Source organism: Amorphotheca resinae (genome assembly GCF_003019875.1).
Source record: "Amorphotheca resinae ATCC 22711 unplaced genomic scaffold M430scaffold_4, whole genome shotgun sequence".
NCBI classification, from domain to species: domain Eukaryota; kingdom Fungi; phylum Ascomycota; class Leotiomycetes; order Helotiales; family Amorphothecaceae; genus Amorphotheca; species Amorphotheca resinae.
The window spans coordinates 1,216,565-1,233,569 of record NW_020194474.1 but is presented as its reverse complement, the minus strand read 5'-3'; the positions used below and the strand labels follow the sequence as shown (position 1 = coordinate 1,233,569).

The window sequence follows — 17,005 nt, the reverse complement described above, 5'->3', positions numbered from 1 at the left end:
GTGGGCTGCAACCCTAAAGGACTATTCCCTTAAAAGGAAGCATTGCTCGCTAAATGTGCCACTAGCATCTACAAAGGTAAGGTACAGAATATTCAGTACCTACCTAGGTAGCCCCATGATAATAATTCTCCACCTCCCCACTCTTCCCCAATTCCCCAATAATATATCTTCAAAGCTCGCAAAATCCTTGACCTCGCAGCTATGGCGGCAACAAGTCTGCCCCGCCGTAAGGTTACTCCCAGCCCGCAAAAGGCTTCAGCCGTCAAGCGTCACGTCATCGACCTCTCACCTTCCAAACGATGTGTATTGGCTTCTTCACCTCAAGAATCGCCAACGCCGAAGAGAGGTAGGTAAGTACCTAATCATATTCCTATGTATAAATAACCTATGCTAATGTTGCTCTAGTCCCCCTGGTCGATGCCTCAGCTCGGCATATCGTCTTCGATTTCACGCTCGCTGACGGCGGCCGCGCCCGCTTTCCCACAGAGGAAGAGAGTGAGATATTGAGCTCTCTCTATCCGACACAATACTCGATTGGTTTGTTCGGAGTATTTCTCGTTATCAGAGTAACGGAGCTCCCACCGCAACCATGGCCCCTCTCTGTCGCTGGACTCCCATTCTACATCACTGCCGACAGATTTGATTTTCCCACGCCTTTTGGAAGAATCAAGGGCCAGACTGGCAAATTCGTCCTGGAAGAGATCAATGCGCAGTGCCATGCCAGTGATGAAGCATTCACAGCTGTGACCCGGTGGTTTGACGAGAAATCGACCGTGACCCTGATGGCGCCGACTTCTCTTCTCTCCCGTGTCGTCTGTGCCAGGCCCCATGCCTATACATCTACCAATCAGAAATTCCCCAGCCGCAAGAAGCCGCCTTCCGTCAAAGGCCCCCCGACGACTACAATCAGGGATGATGCTACGTACGACATCTTACGGCCTGGCATAATGATCTCCTAGGGTCGGTTCTTGGGAGGCGGTTCTGCCCCCCCCACGCTCAGAGTTTGGTGTGCTCGTTAGAGATACGGATGGCAATGATTATGTGACCGTTGCTGAACATGGGTTTCCTCGGAGAAGAAACTGTTTTCCACCCAGATCCTGAGGGCAAAATCGTTGGTGAGGTCGTGAAACCAATTCACGATACAGATATTGCGTTAATAAAATTGCGGGATGGAATCATGTTCGAGAGGACTCTTAGACAATCAAGACCCTATCACCAAGAATTACCTGCGTACGTGCTACGAGGGTGATAACGGTGAGAAGGCAGCCTCTACATGGTAGCAATACCTTGTTTCGATCAAGGGACCTCCGGGTTATGAGCTTTCAAAACATTTTCAACCTAACCGGGGTGAAATTTACACAAATCATCGAATCCCCTCGGGTAATGTGTGTTGGTAGCCTACTCTACGTGGACAACCCCTTTACAGGTTACATTGAGGGTGTCTATTATGGCCACGAGTTGCAACGTGTCCCTGCAGATGGAAATATATCAAAAACTGGGTGGGTTAGCCAGGACTGGGCATGGTATGGACAGTCTACGCACTCTATCAATCGAGGGGTCTTGTGGGTCCCCAATCTGGAATGAAATTGGGAATTTGGTTTGCTTCTTCAGATTTCTTATGACTGAAGGATTCCGAAGTGGTTTCGGCATTGGTGTTTCGGCAACAGAATTAAGAAAGGTTGGACTGGATCTTTGTAATGGACATGTTACAGCATAGGCAGTCATAAGTTAGACCCAAGAGGTCTATCTAGACCTTAACCTTCTGGACTTCGCTCTACAGCATTGATTAGCATAGCAACACAAGATGCGTCAATACTGGCAAATAACTCAAAACAATTAATTCTATAATATAGATAGACAAAAGGGTGACGCTATTTCTAAATACATATTCATTGATTTTGAATTTATGTATAGCCTCAAAGCCGTACCCCCTTTATATATCTTAGCTAAAGCGGCCGCTACAGTAGCTATAGAGTCTACTGTTATGCGCAGTAGGTTTAGGCTTGCCCACTATGCTATAGGACCAAAATATCACAGTTCGGCCCTGGCCTCTTGGTCTGAACGATACCTACCTTACCCAACACTTCGATAGTGCTACCTTACTTCTGTAGGCGCCCCTACCTCGAATACGCCCTGGGTTCAAATGAGGGACAGGATAGGTGGTTAGGACAGAATACATGGTTCTGGCCTATCGAATTACTATTGAGGATCTTCGTTAAAGATGTCTGTCTTTTAGGGCTAATAACAACCCTGGGACTTCCTGATCGATCGCTGTTAATATATGTGTCCTTCGGTTTGTAAGGACTCTAGTGATGGGAATCATAGGTTCGTGAAGAATTGCTTGGCCCTTTATGGCCCAAAGGCTTTACAGAGTACTTTATTAGAATCAGAATGGTTGAAAGATATGACCGTTCGATAATACCTAACTCACCGAATGTTAGTTAATCACTGTATTGTGTGAGGGAGGGCGAATACATAGTACTTGGACTTCACAAATCGTACTTTGACAACATACCTGGGTTGTTGCGGGTAGTGGTATAACTATTGATTTTTGATGCTATTAGGCAGGTAATAAATACACCAAAAATAGGATTTGGCCCCCCTCACCCAATAATACAATGAATAACTGATATTTTGGGGGGAGGGTGGGGAGGTGGGCTTTGGTTAGCTCGCTCTGTTTTTCCGTAGGGTGGCCCGTGAGATCAACAAGGGGATGAGGCTCTTTTGTTGCTGGGACAACTTCCTAAGCCACGAACTCTGATATCATGAACGCGATCCAACATCTCGTTGAAGGAATAGATCAGCGCGCATCAAGAGACCTTCAGATATGTTAACAACATATATTTGAAAGCATTCTTCTGGGAACCCCAGAGTTTCAAGCGCCGCTCTGCAGGACGGCAGACACAACCAACGCGTCCAGACATCAGCACTCACCACAACAACTATATTCGCGAAGAGCGGTCGACAACAACAACGCCCTCTGTCCCCACCCCTCCTCAATATCCATAACAACACCACCATGGAGCAGGCCTGGCTGAATTCATTGTCTGAAGACTGGGTCTCACAGCCGAGATCATCTGGCTCTCCGGCACCATCATTGCGCTCAGTATCGAATAGCGCGTACGACTCTTCCTATGCTGGCGCAACACCGAGTCGCATACCTAAATACAACCCCCAAAAGAAATCCTGGACCGCTGCACATGACGGCAATAATAATGTTCTGAATGAAAGGAGCCCCAGCGATAACAATATCCCATCACAGCGGGCTCATGGACGGCCCTCAAAGCTTCGCGACGAGATACCAAACAACGCATCAGGACGACGTACATCACGAATGGTCTCCACTTCAACTACACAAACGATGCAGCATAGCACGATACATCACAATATGTCAGTCAAGTTATCTCCGAATAAAGGGGCGCAGGAAACGCCCGAATGGAAGAGGCGCCTACTACACGGAGATGTTGCGTACGGCGAACAGCGGGATCTTTTCAGTCCTATAGGTCTCGAAAGCATTTTCCGTCCACCACCGGCTCAAGGAACGCCACCGACCAGAGTTGCAGTATACAGGCCTGAGGACAGTAATATTTCAATGCCATCAAGTCCCCCGCCATATAAGTCAGACAACAAATCGCAAGAGGTTAAAGAAATCGACAATTTTTCGGAAGAGCAGATACAGCAACAAACCCAGAATCGACAACAGCCGCGTGCCATTAGATATACCTTGGTAGATCAGGAAAGCAGCGAATTCTCAGTCAATGATCTCACCCGAAGCAGTAGCTTTCGGCCAACTATGGCGCCACCTCAGGACGAAGGCAAACATTCGGAATCCTTTTCGGATCCCACCTGGGAACATACTAATTTGTCCGCGCAACAAAAAGGTGTGAAGGGTGGCGCCGCACGTGTGGTTAGCACGCAAAGCGACACTAGGAATGAAGGATTGAGTCCCATATACATCTCGAGGCATAATACCGATGATTGGAAAGTTGGTGATGCTGCATTGGACCTCTCGGCAAGTCAATTACAAGCGCGTCTGGAAAATCTTCAGGCCGAAACTCAATCCGAACACACCAATGATTCCTCACAAGTCCTTCCAGGAGATACGACGGTAGAGACCGATGATTATGCACATAATGGCCGTTTTATTAATCTCCGAAGAGGGGATCATTCTCAAGAAGGGTCGTTTCGAAAGCGCATGTTAAGCCCTTCTTCTCTTCCAGCCATCGATGAATCGGTATTGTTACCTGAAGAATCCATGCAGGCCAGTACGCCGAAGCAATATCCCAATCTGAGGGAAACGCGCACATCCAGTGAACTCACGGGTTCTCAAGAAGCTCAAACTTCGCCTCATATTCCACTCACGCCCCATCTAAGTCCTTCCAAACCTGACGAGAAAGATTCCAAAAGTAGTTCTGGTAGTCCGCTGAAGCTCTTTGGGGCTTATGATACCTTTACGAATCAAAAATTGCTACGGAGACTGAGCCAGTTTGAGGAACACTTTGATGATGATGGGCCGATGCTGCCCACTTCGGAGCAAGGAACAATGAACCCTAGCCTTAACGAAGCTTTCGTGGCGGAATCAAGTCCTGAAAAAGTACTACAGCAGAGTCGTTCACAACAGCATATGCGAAAGAAAATGAACAGCTTTGGACAAGGTGACCTGGATGATTTCCAGTTCAGCGAGGAGATCTCGCACGACACGAGTAGAACTAACTCTGAAGATGAGGATAAGGAGAACATTTCTCTGCCATCGCTCGACCCAGGTAGGCAGACTAGATTTGAGTTTAAATTGGATCCTTCACTGGCTCTTGGGGAAGATATACCCACGCGACAGAGGGCGAAGTCTGTCGACTCTCCAAGCACTAGACTACATACAGTCAGTGTTCAAAAAATGACCCGACCTAACACTGCCTCTTTTGAACCATCGATTGTTCAGGGGTCTTCTCAAAGGCTAGAGCAGCCGGCAACCCCCAGAAAATATGATAGTAATTCGGAAGGAAAACGTCTCCCAAAGTCCCCTTTGAAAGATCCTACGCCAAAACGTCGGCGCACGTTGCAAGAATCCGAGATTGCGGAGATAGCTAACGATGAACCGGAAATGGATTCATTGAGGGAGACTCATCAACAAATACAATTAGTCATTGGCAGGAAAAGAAGTGATGCGAGGGATGATGATGATCAGCAAGCAGCCGATCCAAAAGTCCTCGCCATGCGTCAGGTCCTTGGACCTCAGACCCTAACGCCCAGTCATCACAGCAGTCAACAACTTGAACATGCGCCCTTTCAAGAGGAGGACCTTGCCTCAACGCAACGCGTAGCACTGCTACAACAACAGAAGATTGCACAGGTACAGGCAGAGCTGGATTCAACTGACACACGAAAGCTGCCGGCCGCGCTGGGGATAGGCCAGCCAATGCAGAATGATAGTCGCAAAGGCTCCGTGACTACTCAAGATTTTCTTGATGAGGCGAAGAAGATCATGGCAGGCATCCGAGGGAAAACTAGACCACGTAGTGGACTAGCAAGTCTTGAAGAGTCTGAATTTGAGATTGATCGAAACGCCTTTGCTGGAGATGCCACACAAGACGACGAGTTTGAGGATTCATACCAAGAGTCTACACAAGAGCCCTTCTCAAGACCACCTAGTCGAGAGGGCCGTCCTGTTCAAAGACCACCTATGAAGCAGCAAGATCCCCAGCTCCTCGACCACCTACGCAAATATGCGGAAATAAGTGATATGGATGAGGTTGTAGCTTCTTCGATCAAATCCATTGCGATGGCGAAGGAGGCGGCCAATTCTGCCAGAGAGATTGACAGAATTGCTGATGAGACAATTTCAAGATCTTCTGGCCGATTACTGAACCAGGGCAACGTTATTGAAAGTGATCCGCCGAATATACGCATCATCCAAAACCCCGAGCAGCAGCGAAAGCGGAAGCATTCAACCTCTTCCGTTCCTCCCAACGGCGATGACCCTCACGAAACGGAGTTTCCTTCCTATGGATCAAATGCATCGTCGAATATTTCCTCATCCCCCTCAATACCTACATCAAGAGGATCGGATTCTCGTCGAATTATTGCTCCTCATACAGTGTCCCATTTGATCCCCGAGCAACTAGCTGGCATGGTCTTTGATCGGGAACGAAATATTTGGGTCAAAGGGAAGTCAGTCAGTGGTGAAAATGGAGCACAAAATTTCTTGCCTTCTGATGAGACAGATGATGAAGATCCTTTTGGAGATATTCCTGATCTGTCAGTCGACGAGACGCAGGAGTTTCAACGGCTTAAATCTGTAGCCGCAAAGCGTAAAGAAGAGGAACAAATGAAGCATATTCATTATGATGGAAGTCGCCAAACTCCCACGAGTAAAGCTGCCAAGCCGGAGAGGCTCGACATGTCAAGTCCAACGAATGAAAATTCGCACCTAGAAGATGCACCTTCATCAGAACTTACGAGGCTCACCCGTCTTGCCACAAAGGCTACCGACCCAGAGGCGCATACCAGATTAACCTCATGGGGAGATGAGGCTGCTCATATTTCGGAAACAAACAGAACAGTACATCAGAGATGGGAGTCAACAACGACGGAAATCAGAGAAGAATTCATTGAGAATATTGAAAGAGAGATTTCTGTTGAAAAGGATCGTATCAACCCATCAAGTCCACGACGACGAAATATTGCAATATCATTCTCATCCCCCCTGGCATCCGTTATTCAACCGTCTATCTACGACAATGAACTCGATTTCGACCGCGAGGCAGGCGATGCAGGACAATTGGACAATGATGAGGACGAGGATCTTGTTGATGGTGGCGCGATCGTAGCAAAGAGACGTGATACCCATAAGGCCTCTTCGGTCAGGATTGGAAGCGCCTTTCAAAATCCTTCTCATCACATCCCACTTAGAGGACAAAGGTTTCCAACTCGTCCGGTTTCGCCGATTGATGAGCGAGACGAGGATTCTCTCAATGAAGATGATGATGAGCAACGCCGGGGAAGTATAAGCATTCTGGTGGCAACCCCAGTTCCGCCGAGAAGAGCCTCCTGCATGGTTCTAAACACCCCACGGCCGTATCACGAGATTGGGACACTCGAACTGACACCATTATCTGATTTCACTGTGAACAGAGCAGACGAATCATTCGGTTTGGAGGTTAGCTATATTGACAGAGGTCAAGGCTATGCGCTTGGTAATGGCACACAAAAGACTCTGTCTCTCTCAATAAAAGACCTCGTAACAAGAATTGCAGAAGTCGAGCCATACGAGCCATATTGGGGGGATATCAAGCAAATGGATTTGAAGGGCAAAAGTCTCACCAGTCTCCATAAGTTAGATGAGTTCTGTGAGCGCCTTGAGGAACTCGATGTATCAGACAATCAAATAAGCCAGCTCAATGGTGCTCCACGAACTCTCCGACACCTTCGAATCACTCACAATTATCTTTCGGATCTTACTGCATGGAGCCACCTGAGCAATCTGCAGTATATCAACATTTCGAACAACGAAATTGAAAGTTTGTCTGCATTCAAGTACCTGGTCCATTTGAGGGGTTTGAAAGCCGACAACAACAAAATAAAATCTCTAGATGGCATTGAAAATCTAGATGGGCTGCTTAGCCTCCGGCTACGAGGAAATATGATCAAGTCAATCGATTTTGAGGGCACGAAACTCAAGCGGTTGTCAGATCTGGACCTCAATGACAATCGCATATGCGATGTCAAGAATATACATTTGTTACCCGCCTTGTCGAGCCTTAGCCTGGAGCGCAACAATCTCTCCACATTTGAGATCGATAGCTCCGAGAAACTGCTAGCGTTGAGGTATCTCAAGCTGAGTGGAAACAACCTGGAACGCATCGATGTTAGTCAATGCCCAAACCTACGACTCCTCTATCTTGATCGTAATCGTCTTGGAAGAGTCACCGGTCTTCTCAGAACAAAACACCTCGACAGCCTCTCCATGCGTGAGCAACAAGAAGGTGCTGTCATTGACCAATCATTCCTTTCAGAAGCTTTCGAGGTCCGCAAGCTGTTTCTCTCAGGCAATCTCCTCAACACATTCGACCCCTCGGTAGACTTCCTGAATCTACAATACCTCGAACTTGCCAATTGCGGTCTAGAATCACTGCCTATCGACTTTGGACAGATGTTTCCGAATACACGAGTATTAAATTTGAACTTTAACGCTCTGAGGGACATCAAGCCTCTGGTTGGTATTGTACGTTTGAAGAAACTCCATTTAGCGGGTAATCGACTACTTGGAGTGAAGATGGTCACGAATATCTTGGCACATTTACCGACCTTGACACTGGTTGATCTAAGGAGCAATCCACTCACAATGGGATTCTACCCGCCTGTAGCCGAAACACGTTTGGTCGAGCCTGATAATGCCGAGACGGATAATACATTTATTGAACCTTTCACTCTTGGAAAATCGGATGCGGAGAAGGACAAGAAGTACGCTTCTTGCTTGGATATGGAGACGAGGATGATGAGGAGGCTTTATGAAATGATGGTTCTCGGTCGTTCTGGGGGTCTTAAAACGTTGGATGGGTTGAGTATCAACAGATCTATCGTTGTGGCCAAGGATAAGGTCTGCGAGTCTTTGGTTAAAGCTGGCATCGTGCATGTCGATCTGCCTGAAACAGCTGCAGAGGCTGAGCAAAAGGAGGATATGCCGGGCAATGTGGAACCCACGAAGGATATGGAATCCGGGCAGGATGGGACACCTGCGGAGAGCGGGAAATCTATGGAGAAGGGGGAACCTGCGGAAAAGGGGGAACCCGCCGCAACTGAGGTCCCCGAAAAGTCAGGCTTGGAGGAGCTATGGCAAGCCGAGGATAGTTTTGCCTGATTGAAGAAATGTGTTTATGAGTGCAATGCCTGTTCCATAGGGGTTGGGTCTTGGCGTTGGTGGTTTCATAACACGGGGAAGGAGTTTGTTTGTTGTACAGGTATATTACACTAGAGGACCACTGGAGTATAGATAATAACCGCATGAGGCCGAATTGAATTCATGATCGCTATACAGCCGTTCACGATATTTGACTGAGACCCTCTGTTTTCCTCTTTACACCATCTAGACATTAACACATCTGTTTAGTTTGCACTCCATTCCGGTACGACCCTCTTCAGATAGTTCATGAATTTCAACAGCCCAACAGCAAACTCCGTATTCCCCTCGGGATCGACTACCCTCTCGGGCCACGCAATCCCGGCCCCATAAAGCCCCTTAACCCTCTTCCCCTGCTCATCCTCAAAAGCCCCCGTGCTATGATTATACTTGACGCTCAGCTTCTGCCCCTCCCTCTCCAGCACCGGGAGGGCATTCGGCTGGAACCCAATCGCCTGGATGACATGGGTGCACGCGGGCAGATGCTCCCTGTAGACGTCCAGCTCCCGCTCCCTCGTCGTCGGCACCTTCTCCAGGAACCTGCTGACGTCCGAGGTCGGCAAGCGGTCCTCCTCGAGGTTGGCGCGGGCCCACACCGCGACGTCGCCCTTGAGCCCCGTGTTGTCGCGGAAGATCCAGCCGTCGCGCTCCTCGGCGTAGCGGAGCGGGTGCCGCGTGAACCACTTGATGCGCAGCCGCGGGTGCGTCGTCCGCGCGAGGTTGTACAGGTTGCGCAGCACGAGGATGGCGCTGTGAGACGCGCCGATTACGCCGATGGTGGTGGGCGCCGAGGAGGGGATGGTTTGGGCGAGCACGGGAGGGTTGAGCGCGGGGTCTAGCCCGATCTCGAGCGCCTTACTAGGGGGCAGCGGCCCTGAGGTGGGGCTGGAGCCGGTGCAGAGGACGAGGAGGTCGGAGGAGACGGTGATGGGTCCAGGGAGCTTCTCGTCTTGGGAATCGATTTTCACGCTCCAATTCTTTGACTGCTTGGTGTCAGCTAGTGGTCAGAGATAAGTTGAAGATTGGAAGACTCACATGGGACCACGATGCAGCAGATACTTGCCCTGGCTGCTTGTAGACCCCTCTCGATTGATCCAGCGCTTTGGTAAGCATGATGCAGAGATCTGCAGCTTCCGCAATATGACAAGTGGCCTCCTGATCCAGGTCTTTAAGATGGCTGTAGGCATTTGGAGTCGGAGTCTCCTTGATAATGTCTCGGAAAGGAGAGATCCCTTCAGCATAGTCTACGAACCGTTTGACTTTGGTGTTGCTATGAGGCTCTATCAGATCACGTGTCCAGATAGGGGGAAGGGAGAAGACTCACCTGGGAACCAGTCGATAGTACTTATTCAGACGTCCTCCCTGGAACACATCATCCACCCATAGGATTGGAGCCTTCTGTTGCTCCAGCAAATTCCCCACGGCTGCTACACCAGCTGGTCCCGCTCCCACCACCACCGCCGAGTATTTTCCGTCCTTCTGGCCCACGACCTGCGAAAAATATCTGGAGCCCCCTTGCTTCCCAACCGGGGATCTGGAGCTGCTCATCGCATAGAGGATAAAGCTACGAGCTGCCCGCATCCTGACGGGCGGAGGGAGCGTTATTAACAGCATGGCGGCGTGTCTGTGTGGTGCACAGTGGGATGGGTGTTCGTTATGTACTCGATCAGCTGCGAGCCATCCAGACGCAGCTACCCGTCTATTGCGATGCTGAGCAGGGCAGATTATGAGCCTATAAGCACCGACCGAATGATTATGAGCCACTACCAGGGATCAGGAGTGAGCTGGTATGAAAAGAGCGGAAAAGTCGAATTCTCCGAGTTTATATTAGGTTGGGCGAGGTCACGTGATCAACGCCAAGCTGAAAACAGAAAATGAGTCAATTCATGGATATTGGATATAATACCTTCTTAGAATAGGATATATATCTGAATTATGAGGCTATGGCTTTGGAGCAGAATGTTGATGCAAGATGCATGTGTTCATCTCACGCTGCCGAATCCCCTCCTGAAACTGTCAAAAGTACCTACCTACCTTACCATCCTTCAATACCACCGCGCAGAAAATGGAATATAATATGGAAGTCCTTGGATAAAGCTCTCTATTGAAAAAGCTAAAAGATTGAACATGCTGTGGCCACACACATGTAAACAAATTCAGGTCTTACATAGCAATAGATGCATTTTGAGAACCTTGCTCGCAAATCTTTCTCTAATTCTAAGTTGAGTTCAGGAGTTTATTTCTTGATTATCAGTATCCGCACATGAAGACGCCTGCAATGCAACGCCGAGATATGCAACTCCACCAATCTATATGTACATAGTAAGTGAAGTGAAGTAGGGGTGAAGTGGAAGATGGGATTGAACTAGCTCCTTGGGATTATGAAAGGCCAATCCCGAAGAAGACGACGGCTATGATCGCGAGGAAGGAAAACCCATAGATCTCTGCAGTGCTCTTTCTGTTGACCTTGGCCATGCCGTCAATGAGGGCGTCAAGTCTCTCCGCCATCTTGATGTTAGAGAACTCTGCTTTTACTCTTTCGCGACCGGCATTGCCCATATTGCGAACCTCTTCATCTGACATCTTGTGCAATACTTTGTCCATGACCGTCGTCCATTTCTCAACTTCTTCAGGGGGGCAGAGAAAACCGGTTTCTCCCTCCACAACCGTCTCGAGGGGCCCGCCTGTGCTGGCCGCCAGGACAGGAAGTCCAGCCAGCATTGCTTCGAGCGGGACGATACCAAAGTGCTCGTTAGAAGGGGTATAGACGAGCAGCCGAGAGGAGCTGAGCAGCATATCCTTCAACGTGTTCGGAACTGAGAGTAGGAACAGGACGTCAACATCTTTGGGGATGGTGAGCGCTGTGACGATCGTTCTCGTGGTTACGGACTTGAGGCCGAGTGATTCGGCTAGGCTGATAAGCTCCTTGTGATATACGACATTCTCTACCACGCGGTTATCATAGCCACCTAAACTAGAAGTCAGTGAAATGTACTCGTTCCCTATCAAGAGTCTACAAACCGGCAATCACTAATCTCACACCTTCCCTGCCCTGCTTCCCAAGCCCCGCGTAGGCTTTAATAGCGAGACCTATATCCTTCTTCTTCTCAAAGCGATTGATGCTCAAGATCGTCTTCTTGTCGCCCCACGGCGCCGCCGCCTTGTCGTCCTCAGGTTTCGTCTCCTTAATACTCACACAAGGATAAATGATCTGTAGCTCTTTCTGCTTCGCCAGCTCGGGCCAGACCCGCCCCACCACGCCTTTCGTAAACCCGGAATTGACCGCCACGGCATCCGCAAAACTCATGCTCCACTGCTCGATAGCATCAAATGGCACCCGGTACGCGCGCTTCCACCACGCCGATCGGCCCTGCGCCAGCAGCAGGTCCGGGAAGTGGCAGTAGAACAGGATGCGCGTCGCGGGGTAGAGGAGCCGCAGGAGCGGAACCCCCGCGCTGAGCTGGTCGACGAAGAACGCATCGGGGCCAAAGCGGGCCAGTTCGGATGTGAAGTAGAGCGAGAGGATGAGGTGTAGCTGGCGGAGGATGGCGCAGACGATGGAGAATCGCGAGAGGAAGGACGCCGGGAACAGCCAGTCGCCGCGGACGCGGACATCGAGCGTGCCTGGGCGTCAAGTCAGTTCCGAGCTGTGCGGGAGGAGGGGAATCAGCATACCGTCTCGGGCTTCGTCGAAACAATGTTGGGGGTCGCAATGGCTGGTGAAGATCACGACTTTATGGCCACGGTTTTGCAGTCCGACGGCAGCGTCGATGACCAGTCTTTCGGCCCCGCCAATCCCAAGGTCGGGATGAAAGAATGCGATATTCTTGGTCTTTTTGTCGTCTGCTTGAGCCATGATTGGGAACCGCAGGGCAGCACAGGAAGGTTGGCAACAGATATCAAGTATCTATCTATTTGCTTTACGTGAGGACAGCTTCCGCAATGCAAGGAACTTTCGGATAGGGGACGCAAAGGCCAGCCTTGCGCTAAGATTTCTTCGGGGTGTGGTAATCCGATCTATTTATAGCTCCGATGATGCATGTGAAGGAGGCTGAACCACGCATCTCATCCAGCCTTGCGGGAGAATGAGAATTCCCCGTTCATGACAAGAGACCGAAGAGGTTGGAGTCGACGCAGGATAAGCTTATAAAGTTAGTCTATACGGATCGATCCAGCCATAGCCGAATCTCCACATGCATCATGCAAAAGAGACATCTTGGAGAGCTCCAGTCTCCATGTGCCGAGGTCCAGACTAGCAGCAGTGATCAGTGATCACTACACAACACCACAACTACAACTACAACCACAACCACATACAAGCATCTCGATTTCCTACTCTCCCTCTCTCCATACTTCACTCCCCTCAACATGGCCACCTCAACCCTCTTCACGCTGCCAATTCCCACCACACCCACCACCACAGGCACCGGCAGCATAGTCTGCACGACCCCCAGCCCAGGGATCTACCTACTAACCTTCACCTCTCCTCCCGACAACCGCCTCGTAACAGCCGTGTGCCAGACCTTCCTCCTCGCGCTCGACATCCTCGAGTTCTCGCACCCACCCGGCGTCGTCATCACCACATCCGGCATCCCCAAGTTCTACAGCAACGGTCTCGATCTCCAACATGCCACCTCCACCCCAGGCTACTGGCCCAACACCCTATTCGCGCTCTGGCGCCGTCTGCTCACGTACCTCCCCTCCCCCCCTTTTCCTCACCATCTATCTATCTATCTATCTATCTATCCATAGATATACTAACTCGGAAACGAAACGAATCACAGATACCCAATGCCCACGATCGCGCTACTAAACGGGCACGCATTCGCCGGCGGCCTCATGCTCGCCATGTACCACGACTATCGGATCTTCAACCCGACGCGCGGGTTCCTCTGCCTCAACGAGCTCGATCTGGGCGTGCCCCTCAAACCGCCCATGGCGTCCATCTTCCGGCAGAAGCTGCCCGCGGCGACGTTCCAGAAATTGGTGCTGGAGGCGAAACGATTCACGGCCAAGGAGGCGCTGGATGCGGGCCTCGTGGATGCGTTGGGCGGCATGGATGAGCTGTTGGGGTTTGTCAGGGAGAGGAAGTTGACGGAGAAGACGAGGGGCGGTGTGTATGGCGTGTTGAGGGCGGAGATGTGGAGGGAGACGTTGGGGTATTTGGACGGGTTTGAGGAGGGGGAGAGGAGGGATCGGGAGTTTGGGAGGGAGGAGGCGAGGAGGGAGACGGAGGGTAGGAGGAGAGTTGATGAGTGGGAGAAGAGTGGTAAGGGGAAGGCTAAGTTGTAGAAGTGATGTGGCTTTGTTTTGATATGTGGAAATGTCTCGCTGTATGCCCACTTGAGGTTGACAACATTTCCACGCCTTGCGAGGTACCTATATAGATATCCAGAAAACTGCATATTATGCCGCAAGTTGGCAGGCAATAAGAAAAACAAGAAGAGATACTTTACCTTACTACCTGCTAAATCTAAGGAGAGATGTCTCCGCTACGCTACATGACAGGTAGGATCCTTCCCTTGAGAACCGGGTGCGAGACGAATAATCAGGATTAGGTGTTGACTACAGGGTTCCGATAATGCAAGATTTTCCGGGCGATATCACTCATTGTGTATGGCAGATAAAGCACAGAGGTAGGAGGTATCGCTCGATTGGTCTTTCATACAAGAGAGATCTGTCCGTCTGATCTGTTCTATGTAGCATGCTCTACCCCTCTACCCACTCCATCATCCATCACCATTCTCCAACCCCTACATCACAGCAGCAAGCTAGCATATCGCATATCCTGATCTCCCACTCTCCCATCACGGCATCCATATCTCAAAAGATCTCCTCACTCGTCGTGATCATGGCTTCATACCGCGATAGCAAATTGCGACTGAGCAGGAAAAGAAAGGGGGGAATAGAAAAGAAAAAAAAATATTTTGCAGGCTCGTCTCAGGATATCCCAGCTTGCGCGGAAGATTTATCGAGAGCATGCCAGCCCACCACAACACCCGAAGCAGAAAAGAGGTGGTATCTCATACATAAAAACCGTGCGCGCACGTAACAGACATATTAGGAGATGGCCGAGTAGAAAAAGCTCTGCCTATGGCTCATATCCCAGTCGTAGAATTTGGTGCAAAAGAAAAGAAAAGGGCGTTAAAAATTCAATCTGCGTAATGGAACATGACCGAGAATCGCAATGAAAGGCCGTGCAGAGGAAGAACGCCGAGGGACGCCGAAAATGCCGAAGGAAAGAAAAGAAGAAAGTTTTCTTAGAAGCAGTTCAAGCTTCCCTTCTTCTTCTTCTTTTTGCTGATGGCGTTCATCCGCTCCTCCAGGTGGGCTCGAGCGATCTCGGCATCGCGTCTCTTCTTTCGCTCCTCCTCGACCTGCTGCATGCTCCACCGGTTCTCCTTCTCCAGGCTGTTGTTCTTCTCTCTCTCCTTGGCTTCCTTCAACTCCGTCTCTAGATCAGCAGCGCGTCTCTTCCACGCATCACAATCAGCCTTGACCTTGTTGCTCTGCCTCTCTAAGTCTGTGAGGGCTTCTTCAAGGGTCGTGGTGAGTTGTCTCTCAGCAAACAAGTGCTTCTCGATGGTGCGGATGCGAGCTTCTTGATCTTCCTGCATCTGTGAGACAGCAAAGTCTTTGCTGCTGGGTCGGTTACTCGGGAGAGTCGGTGTTGGTGGAACCGGGATGTTAGCCGCATTGTTTGGAGCCATCACCGTTGCAATGCTCCCTGGCAGGGGTGGCAAGGGGATAGCCGGTGGAGGCGATGGCAGAGATGTGACGGACGCAGACTTGTGAAGAGGTGACGTTACCGAGTTTGAACGCTTAGGAGCAAGCTCGGCTTCCAGTTCCTCAAATTTGGCCTAGAAAGTTAGCAAAGGTGGAAAGGAAAATGTAGAGGCGATGCTTACTTGAAGGTCGGCATATTCTTCTCTGACCGTGTCCAGTTCAGCTTGAGCACGAGCGGAGGCTGCGTTGGCTTCGTCCAATTGAGCATTACGTTCGGTTTGCAGCGTAGAGAGGCGATTGTTGGTCGCCTGATGTTGGTCGAAGTTTGTCGCGAGTTGATCCTCAAGCTCCTCCACGAGACGGGAGTTCTTCTTGTTCTTTGTCTCAAGGTCCAACATCTCCTGCTTCAGGGCTGCGAGCTGCTCAGAAACAGTCGCGTGCTCAGCCTTGAGCTTGGCTCCTTCAGCGGTCTGGAGCAGCAAGCTGGCCAGCTCAGATTTTACCGTCTCCAGCTCTTTCATGATTGTATCATTGATGGCCGATAGCTCGAGAACGCTCTTTTCCATCTCGCTGCTCTTCTTCTGCTCTCGGACCAAGGCCGCTTGATCAGCGAGAAGGCCAGCAATTCTATCCTCGAGCTTCTCCGTGCTGACATCCAAGCCCAGTGCAAAAGCAACCTGGGTTGCAATCTTGGTAAGATCGTTACGCGCCTCTGCAAGAGAAGTCTCGAGAGCTGCGATGCTTTCCTGATGTTTGGAAGTAAGATCTGCCACCTGTGCTTCATGATCGGCTTGGGTGCTTGCTTTGATCTCCTCAAGTTCTTTGACGTGATTTTCTTGCAATGAATTGAGGTTGTCTTGATGGGTCTTGACAATGTTTTCGTGCTCTGCTATTTGTTGCTCAAGTCTGGCAACAAGCGACTTGTGCTCCTCCATCTCTGCATTGCTGGCATCTCTGGCCTTTGTCACTTCAGCAAGTTGCTCCAGTGTTGAAGTATGGGATCGCTCAAGTTCGACCACACGTGCAACACTAAATGCCACGGCTGTCTTGTGCTCTTCGATTTCCTTCTGCAGGGAGCTGACAATATCATCATCACCAGATTTCTGCTCACCAACAGCCGATATCTGTTGTTCAAGATCGGCGATAGTCTTCAAGAGCTGCTTCTCTGAATTTTCCATCGATGTCAAAGCGGTCTGATGCCTGCCCTCCCAATTGGCCAACTCGGACTCCAAATCCGCGATCTTCTTGTCTTGTGCTTCCTTTTGAGCCTCAAGCTCGGCCGAAGCTCCCTCGCTGTCGGTGGGAGTGGGGCCAGCATCGACAGAGGCACGGAGACCATTCACTTCGGCCTGGAGACTTTCTATCTCCGCCTGCAATTCCTTTTCT

General features: G+C 50.1%; 5 protein-coding genes across 5 annotated transcripts; 4 read left to right on the top strand and 1 right to left on the bottom strand.

The window, feature by feature from the left end:
- Window positions 1-201: 201 nt before the first annotated feature.
- On the top strand, window positions 202-959 carry M430DRAFT_26741 (hypothetical protein; the record flags this gene model as incomplete). The annotated part of the gene is made up of 2 exons (XM_024865441.1): window positions 202-346; window positions 406-959. 2 exons carry the CDS (start codon window positions 202-204, stop codon window positions 957-959), a joined length of 699 nt encoding a protein of 232 aa, XP_024722386.1.
- Window positions 960-1,057: 98 nt separating this feature from the next.
- Window positions 1,058-1,584, top strand: M430DRAFT_17792 (hypothetical protein; the record flags this gene model as incomplete). The annotated part of the gene is made up of 2 exons (XM_024863736.1): window positions 1,058-1,230; window positions 1,302-1,584. The coding sequence occupies 2 exons, from the start codon at window positions 1,058-1,060 to the stop codon at window positions 1,582-1,584; spliced, it is 456 nt and encodes a 151-aa protein (XP_024722385.1).
- A 3,813-nt stretch (window positions 1,585-5,397) lies between these two features.
- M430DRAFT_34177 (hypothetical protein) lies at window positions 5,398-8,955 on the top strand. The gene has a single exon (XM_024866505.1). It carries the CDS (start codon window positions 5,414-5,416, stop codon window positions 8,852-8,854), a length of 3,441 nt encoding a protein of 1,146 aa, XP_024722384.1. The 5' UTR covers window positions 5,398-5,413; the 3' UTR covers window positions 8,855-8,955.
- Window positions 8,956-9,099: 144 nt separating this feature from the next.
- Window positions 9,100-12,749, bottom strand: M430DRAFT_98602 (glycosyltransferase family 4 protein; the record flags this gene model as incomplete). Its single annotated transcript, XM_024870131.1, has 6 exons — window positions 9,100-9,876; window positions 9,929-10,163; window positions 10,218-10,603; window positions 11,300-11,862; window positions 11,915-12,517; window positions 12,569-12,749. The coding sequence occupies 6 exons, from the start codon at window positions 12,747-12,749 to the stop codon at window positions 9,100-9,102; spliced, it is 2,745 nt and encodes a 914-aa protein (XP_024722383.1).
- Window positions 12,750-13,261: 512 nt separating this feature from the next.
- On the top strand, window positions 13,262-14,185 carry M430DRAFT_99641 (hypothetical protein; the record flags this gene model as incomplete). The annotated part of the gene is made up of 2 exons (XM_024870203.1): window positions 13,262-13,584; window positions 13,678-14,185. The coding sequence occupies 2 exons, from the start codon at window positions 13,262-13,264 to the stop codon at window positions 14,183-14,185; spliced, it is 831 nt and encodes a 276-aa protein (XP_024722382.1).
- Between the last annotated feature and the right edge of the window lie 2,820 nt (window positions 14,186-17,005).